This window comes from Asparagus officinalis, chromosome 3, assembly GCF_001876935.1.
Source record: "Asparagus officinalis chromosome 3, Aspof.V1, whole genome shotgun sequence".
In the NCBI taxonomy this organism is placed as follows: Eukaryota; Viridiplantae; Streptophyta; class Magnoliopsida; order Asparagales; family Asparagaceae; genus Asparagus; species Asparagus officinalis.
Window position 1 is genome coordinate 37,189,177 of NC_033796.1, and position 23,602 is coordinate 37,212,778.

At 36.3% G+C, this 23,602-nt stretch overlaps 1 protein-coding gene across 1 annotated transcript in view; it reads left to right on the forward strand.

Moving 5' to 3' along the window:
• Positions 726-23,602, forward strand: part of LOC109833816 (phosphatidylinositol 4-kinase alpha 1-like) — a 52,715-nt gene continuing 29,838 nt past the window's right edge. The window contains 16 exon segments of the mRNA XM_020401642.1: positions 726-1,628; positions 3,304-3,645; positions 4,045-4,206; positions 5,412-5,582; positions 5,741-5,899; positions 6,002-6,129; positions 6,421-6,727; positions 11,010-11,178; positions 11,360-11,577; positions 12,088-12,318; positions 12,321-12,509; positions 16,192-16,674; positions 16,783-17,142; positions 19,009-19,223; positions 23,075-23,258; positions 23,381-23,514. Coding sequence (XP_020257231.1) covers positions 1,353-1,628; positions 3,304-3,645; positions 4,045-4,206; positions 5,412-5,582; positions 5,741-5,899; positions 6,002-6,129; positions 6,421-6,727; positions 11,010-11,178; positions 11,360-11,577; positions 12,088-12,318; positions 12,321-12,509; positions 16,192-16,674; positions 16,783-17,142; positions 19,009-19,223; positions 23,075-23,258; positions 23,381-23,514 — 3,728 coding nt within the window. The 5' untranslated portion in view covers positions 726-1,352.

Genomic DNA, 23,602 nt, shown 5'->3' on the forward strand with positions numbered 1-23,602 from the left:
GGCGTGAATGAGAGCTCAGAACGGAAGAACTCAGAAGCCCTAGAATTCTAGAAAATTAGAAATAGAATTTTCGCCCTAGCTAGAAATTTTCAAGTTTGAAGTTTCTACATAAAATTTTATGTATATTAATAATATATATCTATAAATAATATAATTTCCTTACAATATATACAATCGGTTTTTCGGTTCGGTTTCGGTTTCCAGACATCCGAAACCAAAACCACACCAAACCTTTCGGTTTTCGGTTATTTTTTTGCGGTTTGGTGCGGTTTTTTTCTTTCCTCAGTTTTTTTCGGTTATGGTGCGGTTTTGGTGTGGTTATTTTTCGGTTATCGGTGTTCAAGTTACAGCCCTAGCTAAATAGTCGAGGTTGCCAACCTCGACATAACTAAATAGTCAGGGTTGGCAACCCCGACTATTTAGCGGCGTCATTTAAAAAAAACCGACCCATTTCGTGGCCACGCTGCTGACGTGGTGTGAAATGGGTCGGTTTTGATAATAAAAAGTGGATTGGGTCGAATTTTTTAATAAAAAAAATTAAATGAGTTTAAATCGAAAATTTGTTCTTTGTAAAATACCATTCCGCACCCAAATCGGCCGGTTAAGCGCTTTCATGAGAACGTAACAACCAAAGCGAAGCAGCGCCCCCATCAAAAATGGAGCTCTACCTCTGGCTCCCGTCTCGTCTCCGTCTCCACTCCTAGATCGCCCTTGCTCTTCTCCTCCTCCCCCCACAAACTCAAAATGGAAGCCCTAACGAGCTCTGCGATACTCGTCGCCCAAGACCCCACCTCTTCGCCGACAAGCTCGCCTGGATCGCAGCCGCTCCCCTCCTGCCCGCCGCCTCTCAACGCCTCACGCGCGCCAACCTCAACTCTCTCCTCGCCCTTGCTCGCTTCCTCTCGAAATCTCCGGCGCCCTCCGCCGCCTCCCGCTCTCCTCTTCTTGATTTCCTTCGTAATGTCCCTCTCCTTCGTCCTTCTCTCTGGCCTCAATCGTTCTCCCAGGATCACGCCTCCTCTTTCCTGAACGATCTCTTCAAGTATCTCGCTGCTGCGTGTTCGATTTCCCCCGATCTCGTCACTGAGCTCCAATCTTTCTTCGGCCATACCCTTCTTCTGGCGGCGAGGCAGTACATTGCCGATGATTCCGCTGCGTCGAAGGCGATTGCGAAGGCGTTTCTGAGTGCAGTCGTCAACAATTGCCCTCCGATCCTCCCTGCCGATGCTGAGACAGTGGTAGAGTGCCTTCTCGATGGGGTCGCGGTGGCAGGGACCTCATCGACGGAGAATTCGGTGTCTTCATCATCGTGGGATTCGAAGGGGAAGGGAAAAGATGAGAGCGGGGAGGTGATGGATGACGGTTCCAGTGAGGCGGTGAGGGATAATGGGAGTGGGACCCCCAGGAGGAGCGTTTCGGACCAGGTGTTGACGCCGACATTGAGTAGTCAGAGTTATGTGGGAAGGTTTGAGGAGGAGGCGGTGGAGGTGCTGGAGAGGATGGAAATTGTGTTCCGGTTGGTCGTGGATGTGCTCGATCCAGGTGGGAAGAATGTGGTGCTTCGGAATTTGGAGGAGGTTCGGTTGACGGCTACTGCTCAGATCAAGTCACTGTCGGCATTTCTTAAGGTACCTGAGTTTGCACTCTGCTTGAATTGCTTTATAGTTCTGGCTTTAGGAGGTCAAGTAAGTAGTGCTTCGAGCATTGGAATGTCTGGTAACTGATAAGTGAAGCAAGTAATGAACATAGCAAGAGGGATCATCAAGTACTTGTTTTAACTGGACACATTCGTATTTGGATGCTTTTGACTTGAAAATTTGATGCAAGCATAATAGGCTATGCTTTAAGGTCTAATTGGATGTTTTTAAGGATGCTTTATATTCCAATTACAAAAAATACTTGCTTTTCTAACTATCCTTTCTATCCAGCTTGCATACTGACTACTCATTAACCAAAAAAAAAAAGGATTAGTAAGAATGCATCTAAGTTAGCTTCTATTGAGGTTTTATGTCTCATTTTCTCCTCTTTCTGGAATCTATGTCGTAAATGACAAAGGGCCAACTAATAAAATTCAGTTTTCACTCATGTATCATACCTGCATAAAATTATTACTAAGTGATTGAGGGACATCTGACCTCATAAGGTAGGCTGAGGGTTTAGACAGTGATTGAGGGAGATATGACCTGTAAGGTTGGTTGAGGCTTTAAACCGTGAATATCTGGTATTATGTACATAGGAAATGGTTGAATATGAGTTGAGAAAGCTGATATACATCAAGTAGTATATAGGTAGAATGCAAATTTTTAGGGTCTCTTACAATTTTGGTTGCTGGTCTCATGTTCATCTCACTAGACAACTGACTCCTTCAATTGAATTTATAAATTATCCAATTTATTTTGAGCGAACAACTTTATCCAACTTGTAGTTAATCTCTAATCATTTCAGATATTCTTCGATTAAAAAAAAAACTTAGTGATTTCACAAGTTTCTTCAATGGAAAGGAGAGAAAAAAAATGCAGCCACCTCCCTTCTTTACATAATATATTACTCCTCACTTTCTCTTGAAGGGGAAATCAGGTAATTGCCGAGCATATACATTAGGGTATATGCATGCATATCTTTCCAAGTACTATTTCTGCAAAAGTATACAAACGCCCTACCAAATAAAGTTTAAGAAAATATTATTTTATATATGCAATGTATTATGTCTCATTAACCCATAATAGCTTGATCATTGTTCATTTGATTTCATATGCAAAAAACAAAAAAGATATAATGTTCAGGCATACCATTTTTGTGAGTCGGGTATGTACTTGATTTTGGTTAGATGAATTTTATCCAACTCTCTATTGGGTATTGTTTCCTCATGGAAGTACATAACTTGCAGTAAGATAGATTTCTTCTTATGTGAGGAGACAATAAAAGCAATACACAACACCACGGATGAAAGGAGTTAGAAAATCCTTTTTTGGCAATTTGTACCTAATAGGATACTGGTGATTCATAAAATTAAAATTTTTAAGCCACTAAGACAGAGGGTATTTTGTTATATAATATAAAATGAACTGAACAACTCTAGACTTGAGAACTCTAGCAAGAATTTAAAAAAATTTAATCCTGTGCCATGAGAGGTTAATTGGAAATTTAGAAGATATCTCAACATCTTTTTATCTTTATTATCTTTCTTAAGTCACATTAAATTATGTGTTTGTCTGAATATCTTTATGTGTGGTGGGTGGGTGTCCCCTTGGTAGATCTCTCAATTTTATTCTGGTAACTGTTTCAAGATTTAATTGTCACCAGATGCGAAGACGTGATTTGAAAGAGCAGGGTTCACAGCTCAAATCCAGAATCCATGCAAAGCTAGCTTGCTGTCAAGCAGCTACAGGTGTCCAAATTAAGAGTCTCCTGTCTTTACATTCAGATGGAAAGACTGCCAAGGATGCATTACGTCGAACACTTGCCCTACTTTTAGATGCGGCAGAAGCTTGTATATTCTCTTCCTGGCGGAAGCTGAAAATTTGTGAGGAGTTGTTCAGTGCGTTGCTGAACGGAATCAGTCAAATAACGGTCTCTCGTGGGGGCCAGCTGCTACGTGTTTTGCTTATTCCATTGAAGCCACTTGTAAACTACACATGTGCGCAGGTGGGATTCGTGTAAATTTGATTTATTTATTTTTCTTTTCTGTTTTTTGATGTTGCTAAGCATTTAGCTTAGTATATTTTCCTAAATATAGTGGGAAACATCTTTTCTTATAAATTTTTTCTAAAACATCTACTAACTGGTCCGTATTTGTTACTCTCAAAGAACCGAGGGCTATTTGCAAATATTTATAAATAAAATATTTGCAAAAAGACCCTTATGATTAGTGTTATGCAACATTTTACTTTGACATGAGGATTAATTTGGAAAAGCTGTAGCATGTGAAGTTTTCAATATTATTTAAAAAATAAAATTAAAAAACTCTTATATACTAAGTTCTTTTCTCTTAACAGTAGTGGCTGAGTATTTTGTATCTTGTTGATGTGTTGTTCCTTGGAGCAGGCCGACATATTGGGTGACAGCCAGGGAGCAATGTTTGAGGCTGTTGCAAAGCTAAGTTGTGAAATAATTGAATTTGGTTGGAGCAAGGATAGGGCTTTAGTTGATACTTTTATCATGGGGTTAGCTTCGTGCATTCGTGAGCGGAATGATTACGAGGAGCAGGTATATTTTAGCTTTTGTGGGGGGTCAGAAAAGGGTTTTGTTCAAAGTGGCTTCACAACAATTTATGTGCTAGTTATTTCCATTCATTTTGGTTTGTTGCACACAATTTGGCGACCTCATGTTTTATGTATGGTATACCTTAAAGTAGATTTTTGGGTTGTGCAGATGCACATGTAACAAAAAAGTAAAATAAAATATTTGAACCTTTAGTCAGAATGTGATAGTGGAAGTTTGTGTATGAAAAAATAGTTACTGTTTGGAGATTTAAGGGTCAACTAAGCATTTAACATTATGGGCGTCAGTGTTGTCAATGTGCGAGGCGCAATGCGGGACGTAAGGAATTTTTACACGCACATGTGCAAGGCACAAAGTGATGCGCGCGCCTGAGTGATGCGAGGCACACACTGCGCACATAAATTTTCAAGATATATAATCGAGCACGAAAGAACATGTTTAGGAATTCACATAACAAAATATGTCAGAATAAATGATATCTTACTACAAAATCACAATATAAGGTCTTATTTTCTAATGCTAACACCCAACATAGTAGCAAAATTCATAAATTTTCAAATCAAACGTCAAATCAAGACTAATATTCAAGCAAAAGATTAGTTATGGTCCTCAATCGAAGGACACTAAACATGCCTAATAGATTTATTTTGTTTTTTGGGATATGAATTATCGAGTATGTTAATAAATAAAACTATATGAGGGTATGTACTACATGCACCCTGTGCAAAGTTAGGATGTATGCGAGGCGCACAAGACGCTGCTGCATCAGATGCGGGGCGCTTTGCCACCGCCCCTCATCACAAGGCGCATTAGGTGTAGTGAGGCGTGCGCCTTTGAAAACACTGATGGGCGTCATGGTTTCCTTTTAACTAATGATGTCTAGCATGTCTTTCGGTTCTCGGATGTCAATGTGAGAGGCACAACGCTTTGAAGTTATAAAGAAATCAAGAAGCTGTTTTCAAAAAGCAAACCCTTATATTTTATTCATCAAGAGAATTTAAATATGTGATTCTGTTACATACTTATTATATGGAAAGTAGGTTGGTCTGCTCATCTGATATCCATGCGGTCTTCTATCGTTATCTTTTTCCCTCGGGCAAATCTTTTTTAAATTTGTAGTATCTTATGGGGTTTGGTTTTCTGACTGCTGATTGTATTTTGGAGTTTCATGTGCCACTTTACTTTTACAGGATGGAAAAGAAAAACAAGCTGTTCCCGTTGTGCAGTTGAATCTTATACGCCTGCTGGCTACTTTGAGCGTTTCTGTTAATAAGCGGGAAGTTGTGGACATGATTTTGCCCCTATTCATTGAAAGCCTGGAAGAGGGTGATGCTGCAGTTCCAAGCCTATTGCGACTCCGAGTATGAAACCTTTCTCCTTGCGATGTAAATTGTATTGTCTGTTGTTTTTTTTGATATTCTACTGTCCTCATAAGATAAATTGATAAGCTTTGTACGTATATAACATAACACCTCTAATATTTCCATACTTCCTCAACTGGGTGTTCGAACACTTTCAGCTACTTGATGCAATATCACAGATGGCTTCTTTGGGTTTTGAGAAGTCTTACCGTGAGACGGTTGTTCTGATGACAAGGAGCTATATGGACAAAATTAAAAATGTAGGTTCTGGGGAAAGCCAAACTGTACTCCCTGAAGCTCTTACAGAGCGTGTGGAGGTCTGTTCTATAATCCTTTCCAATCTTCAGAATAGAATTATTTTTGTTAACATATAGTATGCACATACTGTTACTTAGCTAACTGTTACAGTTATGTTCTAGACGCTTCCTGCGGGTTTCCTTCTGGTAGCTTCACACCTTACTAGCTCGATGCTCAGAGTTGACTACCGTCACCGGCTATTATCTTTATGCTCTGATGTGGGATTAGCTGCTGAATCAAAAAGTGGCAGGTAGAGAATAGTTACTTGTCAAATTGTTAACTTTTCTGCTGAGAAAAAGTGTCCTTGATACAGAATATTTAGACATCTACTTGTCATTTTGGTCGAACATTTAATTTGATCGCAAGGAGGCAACCTGATTGCATTTGTATACAATATCAGACTGGTCAGTTGAGGTCTTGTGAAGCTATGCTACTATGGCAACCTCATGCTACTCATTTATGTTCTCCCTGCGGATCATATTCCATGGTATTATTTTTCTTTTATAGATAATATTCTTAACCCAAATTTTGGTTCTTGCAGGAGTGGTGCTGACTTCCTAGGCCCATTACTTCCTGCTGTGGCTGAAATTTGTTCTGATTTTGACCCTGCTTCCAATGTTGAGCCTTCACTCTTAAAGCTGTTTCGTAACCTTTGGTTCTATATTGTTTTGTTTGGGTTGGCACCACCTGTTCAACAAAATAAACTTCCAACTAAACCAATTTCTACTTCACTTAGTAGTACCGGAAGCATCACTGGTGCAACTCTTCAAGCTGTCTCTGGACCATACATGTGGAACAACCAATGGTCTGTAGCTGTTCAACGTATAGCATTGGGAACACCACCCCTAGTAAGTTTCTTGTTTATAAACTGAATAAATATATTTTGGCATCTGTAGTAAACAATCCTTCTGATAGGATATTTATGCCAGTCATCGTTTTGGATCCACTTCAGAACCTTATTTCTTTCGTACATGAGGCTTTTTAAAGATGATTCATCTGAAAAATCATAATCAGGTCTTAACCTATTACATGCACTCATTTGAAGATGATCAACTGTGTATGATATACTGAGTTCATGAGCTGTTAACTTAGAGCAACCATCATGCCTACACCACCATTCAACATATTCATAAGAAATTGCTTTAACAATATCATCTACTTTTTTCAAGGCGTCTTTTGGGTGTCCTAGGTGGTCAGGAACCTAGAGAAAAAGCCTCCTCTGATTTCCTTGGCATTTAGATCGACAGTTGTCTGTTTTCTATGGTCTTTGCTATTAATCTGTAAGGAGCCAAGTCTAACATTATAGACACACAATGGCTGTAGATAACCAAAATTCATAGCCATCTTTCATGTGAGAGCATTTTAAACAAGAAAAAACTAATAATTATGACTTTTGGGGGACTTTTTTTTGGTCAAGTCATATATTGAGATAAAAAATATACCCAAGTACTGTCGTTAGATAACTGTTATATAAACAAGTATCAAAATGAGTGTCAGCAATCCCCAATCCATAGTGCCTGCTGATGGCTAACAATTAACTGTTCCAAGATGAACTTACTGGTGGAAAGATACACTATCTTAGACCATCTGGGAAATATAGGTATTGTTCAGAAGAAATAAAAGGGAAGGATGACACAAGCAAAAACCCAAAAGCTAAAACCGCCAGAAATCAAGAACCTCTGCGATCCTCTTCAAAGCTAAATTCTATTATGAGCCACATCCATCACCTTCATCCCGTTAAATCACTTATTCCCCGGCAATCTTGAGTTCAAAAGTCTGGATCTCCAGCATTCTAAGGTGCCAGCATTGGGGGATCCTACGAGTTCTCAAATGGCAAAAGTAATTATTTTTCTTTTGATTCTTTTCCTTTTGTTTCAATTTCTCACTTTCTTCTTTGTCACCACGTCGGCTAGGGTTTTGACCCCTTACCCTTTAATTCATTTTAAAATTTGAATATATTTTTCCTTTTTCCGTCATTTCTTTTAGTTGAGGATTTCTTTATTTGAGAAGAAGTGCCTACACAAGTTATGCTACTTCTTTGGTAGAGCATCAGTTTTAAGTTTAGTCACTTCTCTGTTGAATCTTTTTGTTATTTTGGTTAGTCAGTCTTTGCTCTATGTTTTGAGGGAGAAGTTTCTTGATTTTAGGTTCCTGTGGGTAAGGGTAAGTTGTTATTTGAATACTATGATACTTAACCTTGGACTTAGGAACAAATTGTTAACTTAGAGTCTTCAGTAATAAAATATTTTTAGGATTTAAATTGTGAAGTTAATATCTGGTTAAGTATTGTAGATAACCAATAACTAGGATCTATTTGAGAATAGTGATGATTTTGGTTTCAACATTTAACAGTTTACACCATAGTTACATGGTTCGCAATATGTAGCGGGTCATCGTACGAATGCGGGTACCCAATTCGAGACTTTGAAAATTTGGATTCGACGGGGGTAATTTGCTTTGATACACAAGTTCGATATAGGATACAATGTAATTTTTTTGGGTAACGCTTATCATTTTTCAAAGTGTATAGTAGAAAATTAGAAACTAGAAAACTAAGTATGCATTTCAATATTTTTTCATATAAAATACTTCAATATTTCATGTTTATAGTTTTTGAATACATAAAAACTAAAAACATTAAATATTAGACATCTCTTAATAAATTTTTTTTCCTATTTTGCAACTTTCTTCCCTTTAACATCAAGTGCGTCTTAATGTGTTTTTAGAAGTTCGTTCTCTATTGCAAGAATGTTCTATGCATTTCTAGTCAATTTTTTTTTCCTTTTTCTGTACTTTAGAGTTCATTTTAAATTTTTTTCTTTTCACATAGTTTTCATTGAGATGATCATTTCATTTCATGTTTAATTAACATAGCTATTTTGTAAGTTGCAATAAAGTCATTCACTCATATTGATAATTTATTGTCTAGTCTCAATATATATTTTAGTTAAAGAAATAGTGATCTACAATTAATTATTAACTTTGGATAACTTCCATTTACTAAAATAATACTTTCAATGATATTATCGAAACACATAAAAAATCCTTGCGCATGTGCACGAAAATAGACTTGTAAATCAATTTTGGGCCCCTCATACTTGGTAAGCGGTACGCTAATTTTGGGGAACCGATTTGTGTATCGGAGAGAACCGGTTCGTAGATGTACCGGGAATCGGTTCACATGAACTGTTCGACAGCTCGAGGGGACCAGAGAATCGCGTAACTATGGTTAACACATACCATATATTTGCTTGTATATATTTATTCATGTTATTATATATAAAAAAGCAACTCCTTGTAATTTTACATAATCAATTTAATCGGTGCGTAACCTGTTAATGAGTTTTTGTTGCTGGACAAGCATTGTGCGCAAGATAAAATTAATTTAAAAGAAGGGAGAAGGGAAGTATAAGCCGATCAAGTATACATTGAAAAGCATTGAAAAGGAAAGATAAAATTAATTTAAAAGAAGGGAGAAGGGAAGTATAAGCCGAACAAGTATACATTGAAAAGCGTGGAAAAAGAAGGTGAGAAACAAAGAAAAAGAAAGGACATAAAAAAATTGCCAACACTATTAGTATAGGTCTTGACATGATGATCCAAAGGTGATGGATTGTTCCCTCTTCTCTTTTGCTTCTCCTCTTCTTAGGTGACAACTCATTTTACTACTGAGTTACCAATAGATAGACTATTGATAAGGTATACACTGTTAGTCACATTGAAGCCCACGGCTATCTGTTGGTAGCCCATTGTGCCAAAGAAGACGACAATTCATATATATAGTCCCCTAGATATGTATGTATATGTAATTATGTATGTACATACTACTGTTGAAAATAATGATAACGCATAACATAATGTTCTACCTACCGTTAAAGGTTAAAGAAAAAAAGCAAGAAAACACAACATATAACGTAGGTATTTGGTTTATTAATTATTTCATATTTTATAAATACAAAATATTCATAATGACTTTAATGATTAGAATCATTCAAACATAACAACAGGAACAAAATATTTTCTTACTGTTTAATTTAAGAAAAATATATAAGATGGTCATAATAATTTTAAGAACTAGGAATAAAATATCATAATACAAATATATTTATTAAAAATTCGTTAATTTAATACAAACTATATAGATTTACTAGGAAGTATCACAATCGAATACTCAAATATATAATTATAAATTTATAGCACGTTTATAATTAAATTTGTTTTATTAGTCATATTCATAATTTCACAATTACATAATGATGCCACCGAAACAAGTCATCAAAGCTTAAAAAACAATTCAAAAGTAATTACGTAACTAATTCAAGTATTAAGAAAGGATATACTCTCAAGTCTCTAGAACTTATATTGAAATGGTGCATGTTATGTTGAAATAATGTAAGTTATATTGAAATAATGCATATTATATTATAATAACATTATAATAACATAGAGGGAGAGATGGACTTAAGCTAAAAATAAAATTTTGCTTAAAATTATTCTTTAGGGATTAAACTTTTCGAACAAAAAAGGTTTGATATTTATTTAGAACACTTAAAAATACTTTCAAATCAATGTTTATTTTAAATTTATGCTTTAGGACGTAGAGCTTTTTGATCCAAATATGTGATCTTGATCTAAATACGTAAAAATCTTTGTCAACTAATTTTTCCAAGTTCGAAAGGTTCTCTATTGTTAAACCAATTAACTTGCTATTTTTGGCTGTTCATTTTGCATATTTTCGATGCAAGAGTAAAAAAGCTTTAAGTCCTTGATGTTTGTTTTATAGCAACTTTAAATGACAAATCAACTTTAGTAGAGTACGTGGCCATATTAATCATCAAATGTTGAGTTTTAGTAGGAAGGGGTGGTTTCAAATCCTTGTATCTCTCTCTCTCTCTGTGTGTGTGTGTGTGTGTGTATGTTTGTGTGTGCCCCCCCTACAAAGAAGAATGCACTTCTTATATGCTGAGAATAGAGTTACAAGTTGTATAGAATTTCGATGGCAAGTTGGGTGGGGCGGTCTTGAAGCGTCAGTGGGCAGGGTTATAAACCTAACAAAACCCATCCAATTTTATCGTATGCTTCCCGGGTCCTTAGAGTCCTAGCCTCTTATGTTTTGATTTATTTTAACAGGTAGTAAGCTCGGTCAAATGGCTTGAAGATGAATTGGAACTGAATGCTTTACACAACCCTGGCAGTAAGAGAGGCAGTGGCAATGAGAAGGCTGCTGTAGGGCAGAGAGTTGCACTTTCTGCTGCTTTAGGAGGTCGAGTTGATGTGTCTGCAATGAGTACAATTTCAGGTTTGGTTGATATGCCAAGCTAATGAAACTTCGCTATCTTAATGATTAGTTTTGTTTATTTAATATCAAATTCTATTTCTCCTGTAATCTTCTTCATTGTGATTAAAACTGTACGACTATGATAAGAGATTTATTGTTGAGTATACAAATTACATGTTCTAGCTATTTCTATTATCCACAGGCGTGAAAGCTACCTATCTCCTGGCTGTTGCCTTTTTGGAGATGATACGCTTTAGTTCTAATGGTGGGATACTCTCTGCTGGATCCCCTTCAGTGGCAGAAAGAAGCGCCTTCAGTTGTGTGTTTGAATATCTAACCACTCCTAGCCTAATGCCTGCAGTTGTTCAGTGCTTAACAGCAATTGTCTATAGGGCTTTTGAAACGTCAGTAGCCTGGATGGTAATTTCTGACCTTTATCAAAATTTCCTCCTCTTTTAGTGCTCATATGTCTTATTATGAGGTATATGTATTCTTAATTTTTTTTTCACATGGCCACAATCAGAATTGTGGCATAATAGAGCAAATGTTCTTGAACATTTCTCAGGGATCAAATGATAAAAAATTTCCTCTAGTATTGTGTGCGTTAAGACCCAAATATGGTCTATTAATTCATTTATAACTACGGTTGAGTGTTTGCTTACATCTGTTTCCTAGCTTTGTGGCTTCCAATATTATTATTCTATTATAATGTCTACCATACTGCATCCTGGTAATTGAAGTTATCATATTTTTTCAATTCTGATATGTGGATATTATTATATGCTAAAACTCACATTATAGGTGTTATTAGTTTTGCTTCTTTTGCAGTTGTATTTTCTTAATGGTTAATCCTCTTGATGTACTTTTACATGAAAAGTCTAGTTTTGTTCTTTTAATACTGAATGATCGAGTACTATTGGTGGTATTCAGGAAGAAAGAACATCTGATACCGGAAAAGAAGCTGACAGAAGGGACTTGATTCTTTCTACTCATGTATGCTTTCTAATAAAAAACATTTCTCAAAGGGATGAACATGTCCGTAACATCTCTGTTAATCTGTTAGCTCAGCTGAAGGAGAAATTTCCCAAGGTTGGTATTTACATCTATTTCATTTAGGTTGTAACATTGTCTCTTTATTATATAAAAGATTATGGGACAAAATTATGCAGATCTTATGGAATTCTCGCTGCTTAGATTCTCTACTTTTTGCTGCCACTAGTGAGTTGCCTTCTGCTCAAGTCCATGATCCTAATTGGGTCGGCACTGTCCGTTCTTTGTACCAAAAGATTGTACGGGAATGGATCACTAACGCATTTTCATATGCTCCATGCACGGCACAAGGTCTGCTACAGGTTTGTTCTAGTAACCATTCGAAAATTAGTAAAACCTAAGTTATTTATTCTATGACATCTTACTGATAACTCTTTTCCTTTTTCATTCTAAAGTTATCATAATTTGATTTTTTTGTTGCAATTAGGCTGAATCCTAAGCACTTCCTCTGTTTGTATATTGTATATGAGCCGTAGCAACTATGAAATTTGCACCTAATTTCTATGAGTTACATTTCTCCAGAAAATTTGGTTTATCTCACGTGTCAAGGATGGATGAACCCATTCTTCCCCTTGTAGACTTTCCTAGCTGTAGTAAGACACTTCAGTTTCGCTAAATTTTACCATGTTAAACACAGGGATGCAACTTGGAGATTGAAAATCACTTTCCTTTAACCTGGATACCCATATCCCCTTCTTTCAACAATAGACATAGTTATTCTTTCTAACAAAAAAGAGGAAAAATATAGGAAAACACATCTGAAAAGGGTCAACACGGAATAACAATGCTGTCAGAGTTTAAGTTTTTTTAACTCCAATGTAATACACTAATACGTACCTGTTTGTTATTTGCTCTATATTACTACGATATTATATGTATACATAGAGCAAGAAGATAGTATTGATCAGCTAAGCATGGGACAAAAATTGACATATTACTATTTTTGAATATTGTCATGTAGTAGTATTATTATAACTCTTGGGGAGTTAGCTACGCTTATGCTCTTTCGAGCTAACTCTATCTTCTCTTGTATCATTGAATCTGTGGGGTGTTTCTTTGCATGAACCTAAAATGCGTTACAACCAAGATAAGTGTTACTACTCTAATTGACACCTCAGTTTTATGAGGAGTTCCTACATTATCCAGCAGGTTGATAGCAGACTTACATGCATTTGTAAATTTCGTCATGCTTTCAGTAAAGCCTTCTCATTGAGTTGAAGTCCATGGCTTTGGTGGGCAAATGCTTATATAATCATTGTCAGGACTTGGGATACACTTGGGGATGTAGACCACATATAGCTATTACCTTCATTGCAGTCATTTTCTCATAGAAGATTTTAATTAAGGTAGGTATACTGTTCAAAGAAGGATGTCACCCCCTCAAAATATCCGGTCTCAATTCCTCTCTGACAGTATTGCATGAACTAACTTGTAGAATGTTCATCAATAACAAGTGTTCTATATATTCCAACATCTGTAAAGATCTTCACATATTCATGTAACATATACCAAACATATGCACATACTACTTTCCAAAGTTATACAAACTGGGCTAACTCTTTAAACCTCCAATCAAAGTAAAAGAAATATTCGTCTCTCTGCAGAAACTATTAACATGTGAATCCATCATTGCTCACAAGGATACTTCTTACTAGCAATGTTTTATAGGCTTCTGCCTATACCTAAGCGGTGCCTAGAGTGCCTGCCTAAGTCTTGGAAGCATGTAGGGGAGGTGGGCTGCTTAAGTGCTTATGCTGACTGCGCCGCTTTGGTATTGGTCATGATTTCCTCTGTTGTTGCCTCCACACCCTCCGATCTCTGACATCCTTCAGCCTCCTCCATTGACTACAAACACCTCCTCAACCTCCATCAACCTTCATCAAAACTTCCTCCACTATCTAAATAAACAAAAAAGAAATCTGCCTAGGCCCTGCATAGGTGCTAGGCTTCGGTGCGGCGATAAGCGGTGCCTTGTGCTTTTTGTAACATTGTCTACTAATATCTTCAAAAAGAGAAACTAGAAAAAGTTAGTTATGTATCACACAAAGTCTCGATTATACAGCCACTTTAAGCCAAAAACAATACAATACTAGAAGGTAGCTAATGTTTAGCAAGTGTATGGAGTATTTAATGTGATCTACACTAACCCAGTCAGGTTTCTATGATTTGATTATCGTCTCTAACCAGATGGAATGATGTGAAGCCCGAGATAGAATTCTCTTATTTTCACTTATATCTATTATTCATGGTTTAGGGAATTAAGGAAGCACAATGTCTCGACATGCTTAACCACATTACTACAATCTGACGACCTAAGCTTTGACGTTCTCTCCGGTCAAGGAGGCCGCAGAGTTGTCCGTCCTATTGAGTATCAACTTCCCTCTGGTAGATCTACAATTGAGTTCTTAATCTCAAATAGCTTAACTAACTCATTGAGTGGATATAATGTATTTAGATTCATATATGGGCATTGTAAAAGTTGCTATCATACTTGAATATCTGTGTTAACATTAATGAATATGAATACGGATCTATTAGGGTTACTGGTCACAAAATTTTATTGTTATAAAATGAAAAATGTGTACCTTTATCATGTATGAAAATGGACATCAGAATATGAAAAGGGTAACCCCATAGAAGTAGTTATGTAAGGATGTCATATTGCTAATATATTATGCTTCATCTTGTGTAATAAAATACAGTTAGGAATATACCATTCAGTACTATCAATATATACCATCCACTAATCCTATCAATGTGTTGTAAAAGTGGGCCCAATTGATGAATTGAGATATTCTATTCCTACATTAACTATCAGTAAGGTATTCACCATCGGTTATACTAGAGATCTGGTCGATATTAATCATAACTAGAACATTTTAGGATTTTTTAACAATCAGTGCTCATTTCCAGTCTTAGGTTTTACTAATCTGCATAGCTATTTTTTTTCATTAGGTAGTATACTTAATTTTAGTGAAAACTGCTTCAGCCCCCCTTCAAAATAAAGAACCAACCTTCCGCCCTCTTGACTTTTCCGTGTCAAAACTGCCCTTGACCTAAAAGCCATGCTTCCACCCCATCATCCCATGTGAACTTTTAAGAATTCCCAAAGGACCTTCGCTCTTCGTCCTTTTTTCCCTCTCATCTATCTCATGAACATGTAAGTGGTAAACCCATTGATCTAAAGAATCATAGTTCCATTGCCTTCCTCAACCACCTCTCTCTGCCGAGAGGTAGTAGGGACGAATGGAGGTGGAGTGGTGGCATGAAGAGAGAAGACGAGGGGAGGTGGATGAGGGATAGATGGTGAGGTGGGGAAGAGGGTTCCTATCTTTTACATTTTTATATATAAAAATTTTGTGTTCGGGGAGGCGAGTGGGGGGTGGGGGAGGAGAGGTAGATGGTGAGAGTGAGAGCTAGGTTGAGGAAGGAGAAACATAGATTTGTTGCCCTTAACTCAATAACTGTTACCCTTGTTCATAAACTGCACATATAAAGAGACGCTCAATTTAGAGGAGTAAGTTGATTAAAACGAAGATATGAAAGAAAAAAAAGGAGTAAAATATGCCTACTTATTTCTAGGCTTCTAGCTACTTAATTACTTCTTTGCTTTGACTTCATTGAGACTTCCCTATCCCTTGATCTTTACCTCCAGATCCAACCATGGTTTTGGATTGTTGTTTCACAGAATACTGAGATTCAAAGTGGAGTATGTAGTGAGATTTACATTTTACATCAAGTTATTAAGTGGCGAGGCATCACACACAGCAGTCGTGTTTGAGTTACAATCTCCTCTGGGTTGGGGATGCAATGCTATGTCTATCTTGGTCTTATCAAGGACATTATATCTCAGTTTATGCTGATCAATTACTCGTTAGCTTATTTTGTGGTGACTTAGTTTTAACATATTGGATCTGCAGACTTGTGCACCTAGTGCATTGTGTTTTGTTACTATATTTTTATGTCTCCTGTTGTTTATTACAGGAAAACCTTTGCAAGCTAAATCCATCACAGAAATTAGTTATGGATTCAATTTTTTCTGAGACACGTATTTGTATGGGCAAGAATGATTGTTGGAGTGGTATTAGGACAGCTAATATTCCTGCGGTTGTCGATTCAGCTGCGGCAGCATCAGGAGCAATGAAGGAAGTATTAGAGGGTTCTACCTTAGGGTCTACAGCTTCAGCGAGTGCCTCAGTGAAGTGTAATCGCGCTGTAGAGATTGCTGGTGTGAGAAAATTGTACAACAATATTGGTGGATTACAAATGGGCATTTCACCCGTTGGTTTTGGTGGTGGCCCTGGTGCTGGCGTTCCATCACACCAGTCACTCGATGAGATGTTTTTAACAAGATTCGTTCAACTTCTTCAACAATTCGTTAGTACCGCTGAAAAAGGTGAAGCTGTGGATAAATCCTTATTCCGTGAAAATTGTTCTCAGGCTACGGCATTACTTCTCTCACACATGGTGAGAGTTTTGTGTTTATTGCCTTTTCTACTCATTGTTTATAGCTGGGGATGAGTTTCTTGAGTTTTACATTGTACAAATTCAAATCTAATGTAGTGTTCTTGTCAGGATGATGAGTCAGAAGTAAAGTTGGATGGATTTTCACAGTTACTGCGGCTTCTTTGTTGGTGCCCTGCTTATATTTTAACACCTGATGCAATGGAAACAGGAATATTTGTTTGGACATGGCTAGTTTCTTCAGCTCCTTCCTTGGGGGCTCTTGTACTTGCAGAGCTTGTTGATGCATGGTTGTGGACAATAGATACAAAGCGTGGCTTATTTGCATCAGGTACGAGGTATTCAGGTCCTGCTGCAAAATTGAGGCCCCATCTTGTCCCTGGAGAGCCAGAAATGCCGCCAGAAAAGGATCCTGTTGAAGGACTTATGGCTCAGAGACTTTGGCTTGGTTTTCTCATTGACCGATTTGAGGTGATGAGCTATAGCAAATTCAATTCAATCATGAAGTAGCATCTAGGTGAAAAAGTTGCATTTTTAATCAGTATGACAACTAGAAGCTTTCAGCCTCTTATAGGAAATAAAGATACTTTGTTGTCGTATTTAAATAAATTATAATTATAATCAACCTTAATTAAAATGTATGACCTTGCTTATATTATGTGCTAAAACTTAGCCTAATGGTTAAAAAAAAGCTTACCATTAAAGATGAATTACACCGTGCTTACTGCTTAATATGTCTAATGTATTTTTTAAACATTTTATACAATCGACATTGTCTTGTTAACTTCATTAAAACAAGTGAACAGTCCGCCTTATCTCCTATGGCAACTCATAATCATGTTGGACAATGTTATGAAATATCTGAAAATTCATGCTGTTATCTTAGTTTAGTTCTACAAGGAAATTATTCTGTTATTGGATGTTCTACCTTGAGTGTGGGTCCAATCTGATCTCTAACAGAGTTAAAAATTTAAGCAATGTTTTGTAGTTTACTGAACTGTGTAATGGCCATTTTCAGTCAAGAAGTATTTCTACTGCTAACAGTTCTCAGGGGTGTTATGGAAGGGCCTGATTTTTAATAGTTTCCGGAAAAGGATCTGGGCACTAAATTGTAGTTAGTTGCATTAGTTTGCATTAGGTTGGCAGCCAGCTGTTCAAATCTTCCCTCATGCTTTCTCAAATTTGACTTTTATTGGGTAAGTTTTTGAATGATTACTACAATTTTTCAAAAATCTCATTGCTAATGGACTATTGACATGTTTTCTCTTGATTTATATTATGATATAACCTTATAGAACGGTTTTCCTCTTGCACCCATCACCATTTTTTTTTTGTGGTGGTGGGGGGTGGGTGGGGGCTGGAAGTTGAAGCATTATATATTTTCCAGTGTTTGTTCCCAGTATTTTAGAAGAAACTGTCCAATTCAACAATATATAGATGAACAAATTTAGCTTATTTGTGCGTTAAAAGAAAAGATTGATACTTTGTAAAGGGCTTAGCCATCTTGTAGCCATCAATGTGAACTATTCCCTTGTTTCTACCCTGTAGTCTTTATGAGGATAAGGATGTAAATGGGCATCCAAAATATCTGAATTTGCTTCTTATCCATATCCATTTAAGTGTACGAGTACTAGTATTGGATCAGAACAAAATTTCACAAGCTTCCTTTTTACTGAATTTGGAATTGTTATTTTGTTGAAATGGGCAGTAGTTAAGCCAATGACACATCCTATGGAAACAATTTTTTTTCATCAAAAGCATCAATATTGAACTTAATGAAGTAAGAGTTGTAATATGTGCAATGCTTCACAAAACACACAAAGAGCAAATTCCTTGATTTCTTCTATACTTTTTGTATAATTGGAACTTCTTCATTCTTTTTTATCTATATTAACTCATTATAATTATGAACAAAGTTCAGATTACAAGTATGCCATAACCATATTCCTCTTGTTCCTTAAGCATGCCATTTAGAGTTGTACTTGATGTGTTTCTATGGGAAAATGTAAAATGGGACAATCGATTTGTTTGGACCATGGTTCAACGAATCAGGATTGTTCCCAGGCTGTTCTCAGAGAACTCAATGGAATTATATAGGATATCTAGCATCAAGAACTTAATTTTGTTTGATGCTGGTGTATCAAGAATGAGTTCGCAGTTCAAATGTTTCGAGCAAAATCTACTATAAATATATTGTGTTTTAACTCCGTATGTGTTAGGTCTGATGTTAAAATTGTAATATGCCTTATGAAATCCATTTTAATTGACACCTTTGTCTTCCTTTTACACCTGCTATAAGATACATAAGTTATTAAATTCTCTTTTGCTACTTGGTAGGTAGTTCGACATGACAGTGTTGAGCAACTTTTACTCCTAAGTAGAATGTTACAAGGAACCATGAAATCCCCATCACATTTTTCTTGTCATCCTGCCGCTGCTGGCACCTTCTTTACCGCAATGCTTCTTGGTTTGAAGTTCTGTTCATCTCAAGCACAGAGTAATCTACAGGACTGCAGAATAGGGCTTCATCTGTTAGAGGACCGGGTCTATCGGTAAGGAATATTTTCCCCTTCACTGGCTCTATTATTTTATTCAGGTGTTCTTTGGGGTTGTCTATTGGATGTAGAAGAAAATATTTGTCTTGTGCATAGTTTAACCTTGGTCATCCCATCATGGTATTCATTTCCAATGTGTTAAATCTGTTTTTTATATTCATAGTCTGTTTGCTTAATGATAAATTATAGTATAGTGTTGAAAATTGTTGTAGCTATGTAGATATAAGAGATATAATGGTTATTTCTTTATTTTCTGTGTAGTGTTATTCTTCTCTTTCTATGTTTAAGAGCTGATATAGCTGTTTGACTTGGTTGTGGTTTCTTTTGATGTTCTGCTGAAAAATGATATTACATCATCAATGGAGTTACTCATAGTATAATTGATGATAAACATTAACAGACCTAAACCCTAGTTTGATTGCTTTGATGGTGGTTCAATGTTTGAGTTTGACATTATAGTGAATCTCCTACGATTCATGATTATCTGTATTTCTTACTTTTAAACTGTCCTTGTTTATCAGTGTTGTTGTTACATTGAAGAATATCATACTATCCCATATTAGATTATCATGTTTTGCCATTACAATTATGTTGCATTCCATTATTTGTTTTTTGCAAGGACTTAGTCTTTTTTCTTTCACCATGGTTTAGAGATGAATTTCTCTCTCCCTCTCCTCGTGTGGGTGGACTCAATACAGCTTTTTTGCATAGTCTTACTTTTTTCATGATTGTCATTTAGCTCTGTTCATATTTAGATAAACCCTCATGTTGCTTTACGGCAATCATTTTAGCACCCTTTAATCTTTCTAAGAACATTGAAACGGTTGTCTAAATCAGAGTATAGTCTATTCTTAGTCAGCCTTAGGTTCTAATGAAGCAAACCTTAGTCTCCTCGTCCATACATTTATGACTAGTAGGACAAATAATCTGATGGTTAACTTATCATAGGAGTGTTATCCTGTCTGTCCTGACTATTTATCCTTATAAGGCAGCTGTCAGGCTTTTGTCTTAATGTGTTCTGGTGATGGGTCCTCCATGCATCTGATGATGCCATTTTCTAAGTGGAAACTTGAGCTGTTTTTGAGCAATAGAATCCTATGTAGCATACATGTTTCTTTTGGAGGAAGTGAATTGTTTTTTGTATACTTAACGAGGTTGGCTATGACAGTAATTTCTTGAAACTTGTCTAAAGTGCTAGACGCTGGGCAAAGTAATACTGTACCAGGGGCATGGCATTTTATACATAACTCATGGTTTCCTATCACCAAAGAAAATGAATGGTGGAAATATTTCACAGTGATGTTGTCACGCTCGAACCAACATCAAGTACTATTATATAATCAATTATAAAACTAAGGCACATGACACAAATCCTCTTAACAAGAGAACTTGCGAAGCCTAATTTCAATATCTTCCAAAATTATATTTCTAAATGGACGATCTTGAAAGGAAAATCTTTTGATTTTGAATCCAAACTTATATTAATTGTCTGTGCACTTATTTGCTGATCATGACACATGTACACATATATGCCAGCAAAATCACTTGTCATAGCATCTGCTGTAGTCGTCTACTGCTAACGATGTGGTTCACATCCTTGAATCACGTGAGACTGTATCCTTCAAGCCACACAAATCTGAAATATTACTTTACTTTTGGAGTGAGCTTTCCACATGCGCAGTAAGTGGTACATATTCATAATTTATATAACTGAAATCATGACTGAAATAGAATATTATCCAACAGAGTAGTTTATGATCAAGATCAAATGATTAAATTCAACTTCTCAATTTGGGGTACTCTAGATCATCTAGGGAATATATAAATGTACTCATTTAATACTTAAATATCTCAATTGTTTTCAGATCTCTCTCTCATCCCACAAGCTAGAAATCCTTCACATTCTTCTCTTATGACTCTAATCAAGTGCTTACATAAAAGATGATAATATCTCGAGTGAAAATCCCAACACATCCTTCAACTATAAGATCAGATGCTTCATCTTTTGGAAATCACTGTGTTCTTTTACACTCAATAGAAGTATGATGAGATGCTAACTAATCTAATTCAGAATCACCTCAAGTCCTACATTTCTAACCATAGTAAGTCTGCTAGAATGCTACTTTCCAACTTTAAAATTACATCCATTATACACCTTATCTAATATAGATCCAACTCTTGCGTCACGACACTCCATTCAAACTCAAGCATTTTTAACGTACTCATTATATTAACCAGTACACAATGTAAATCATACTTGAGACATATAATCAACATGTAATTCCTAGCTCCATGGATCTATACTCTTATAGATTTATTCAACTCTGTTCTGTAGGAATTTAAAATGAACAGTAATAATAATAATAATAAACACTGCGTTGGGCTACAAGCTGAGATAGAAATAAGTTCTTCAAGCCGTTAACTATCCTGCTATCTTAATATGCTCATGCATACCAAGTCCCACAAAGACCCCACATCTTGCCTTTCGACTTACACAAAACAGAAACGATGGTTTACCCCTTTTGTGTCTGCTCCTCAGCTCCTATATCCCTGTACTTTATCACGCTCTGCCCTTCGCACGTTGTTTGTGAGCTTAGTTGTATCTTCTGGTCAACAGGAGTAGGAGCTAGCATTTGCTGCCTAGCCTATTTATTCAGTGTACTGTCAAACTTGCAGATAAGGATCCCACTTAATTTTTTATACCAATATTTGTTAGTTCATACACCAAGTCATCTTAAGAGAATAATGCGAATTCATACTGAAGTGAGAGAAGAGGAGACAATACTTCAAAAGCCTTATTTGACCTGGATACGTCAATTATATTTATTGCATACCCATGCTTGTCTATTTAGACCATCTCCAACCCATTGCACCAAAATAGTGCAAATTTTGCACCAAAATGGTGCAAAAGTCACATCTAACAGTAATTCATCTCCAACCCATTGCACCATTTTTTGCACCAAAAAAGAATATTCTCAGTATATTCTTTTTTATCTACTTTTATATTATTATTTTCTATTCTCTATATTTTTAACTATTTCAACAATTAACCCCACATATCAAATTTTATTTTTTTCACATATTCCTTTTTATCTACTTTTAATTATAATGTCTAGATTTTAATATTATAATTAATAATAATGTCTTTTAAAATTTAACATTATTTTTATAATTAAAAAAATAATTTATTTTGTCCAAATTATACAATTGGGGTAAAATTATAAAATTTAAATATTATTGGGGTTGTTTTATAAATTTAAATAAAACATGAACAGTAATAAAACGATGAACAGTGCGACTCCATATTTGGTGCAACACTGTTCAAATGCACCAAAATGGCGCAGGAAATGGGGCAGGGTTGGAGAAGGAACAGTGCCAAAAAATGCACTGTTTGCACCATTTTGGTGGGCGCAGGAAATGGGGCAGGGTTGGAGAAGGAACAGTGCCAAAAAATGCACTGTTTGCACCATTTTGGTGCTGGGTTGGAGATGGTTGGAGAAGGAACAGTGCCAAAAAATGCACTGTTTGCACCATTTTGGTGCTGGGTTGGAGATGCCCTTACACTAATATTATTTTCATGCGCGTATCATGTTTCCCTTTTTGAATGAAAGAATTGAAGCAAGAATAGATTTGTAGTTAATATTGTCTTCTAACCTGCTGATGTGGCCGGAAGGCTTTCTTTAAACATCTGGCTGTATTTAACGTCATGGTATACTTTTTTTTAATTATCATCATAATTATCTAATGGTGTCTAGAGCTCAGGTAGCCATAGTCTAGTTTCATCATGATATTTATTGCATAACTAAATGATTGTTAACATTTACATATTTATGCATCTTCTGTTTTAGTGCTGCATTGGGATGGTTCGCTTATGAGCCAGAGTGGTTTGAAGGAAATATTAAAAGCTTCGCTCAGAGTGAAGCTCAGTCAGTTTCCATATTTGTACATCATCTATTAAGTGAGCGAACTGATGCCACTCTACTTGATTCATCTTTAAGAGGTCGTGGACGTGAAAGTGATTTGAGAAACATGGTAACCAACCCTGAGAATACATTTAGGCTCCATAGGATCGTTGCTCAAGTTACAAACGGTTTTAAATTTCTGTAAAATAAAAATTTTATCTCACTTTATTGCTTGTTTTCCACCTTGCATAGGCTGATGCGTGTCACCCTGTTTGGGGCCAGCTGGACAACTATGCCGTTGGACGCGAAAAAAGAAAACAATTGCTTACAATGCTTTGTCAGCATGAGGCTGATAGACTTGAAGTCTGGGCACAGCCTTTGAATAAGTACGTTTTTGCACATAATCTAAGTCTATTTAGTGTAAATTTTCTTTCTGTTGAGGTTATTACTTATTTTGTCCTCTCATCTGGGCTG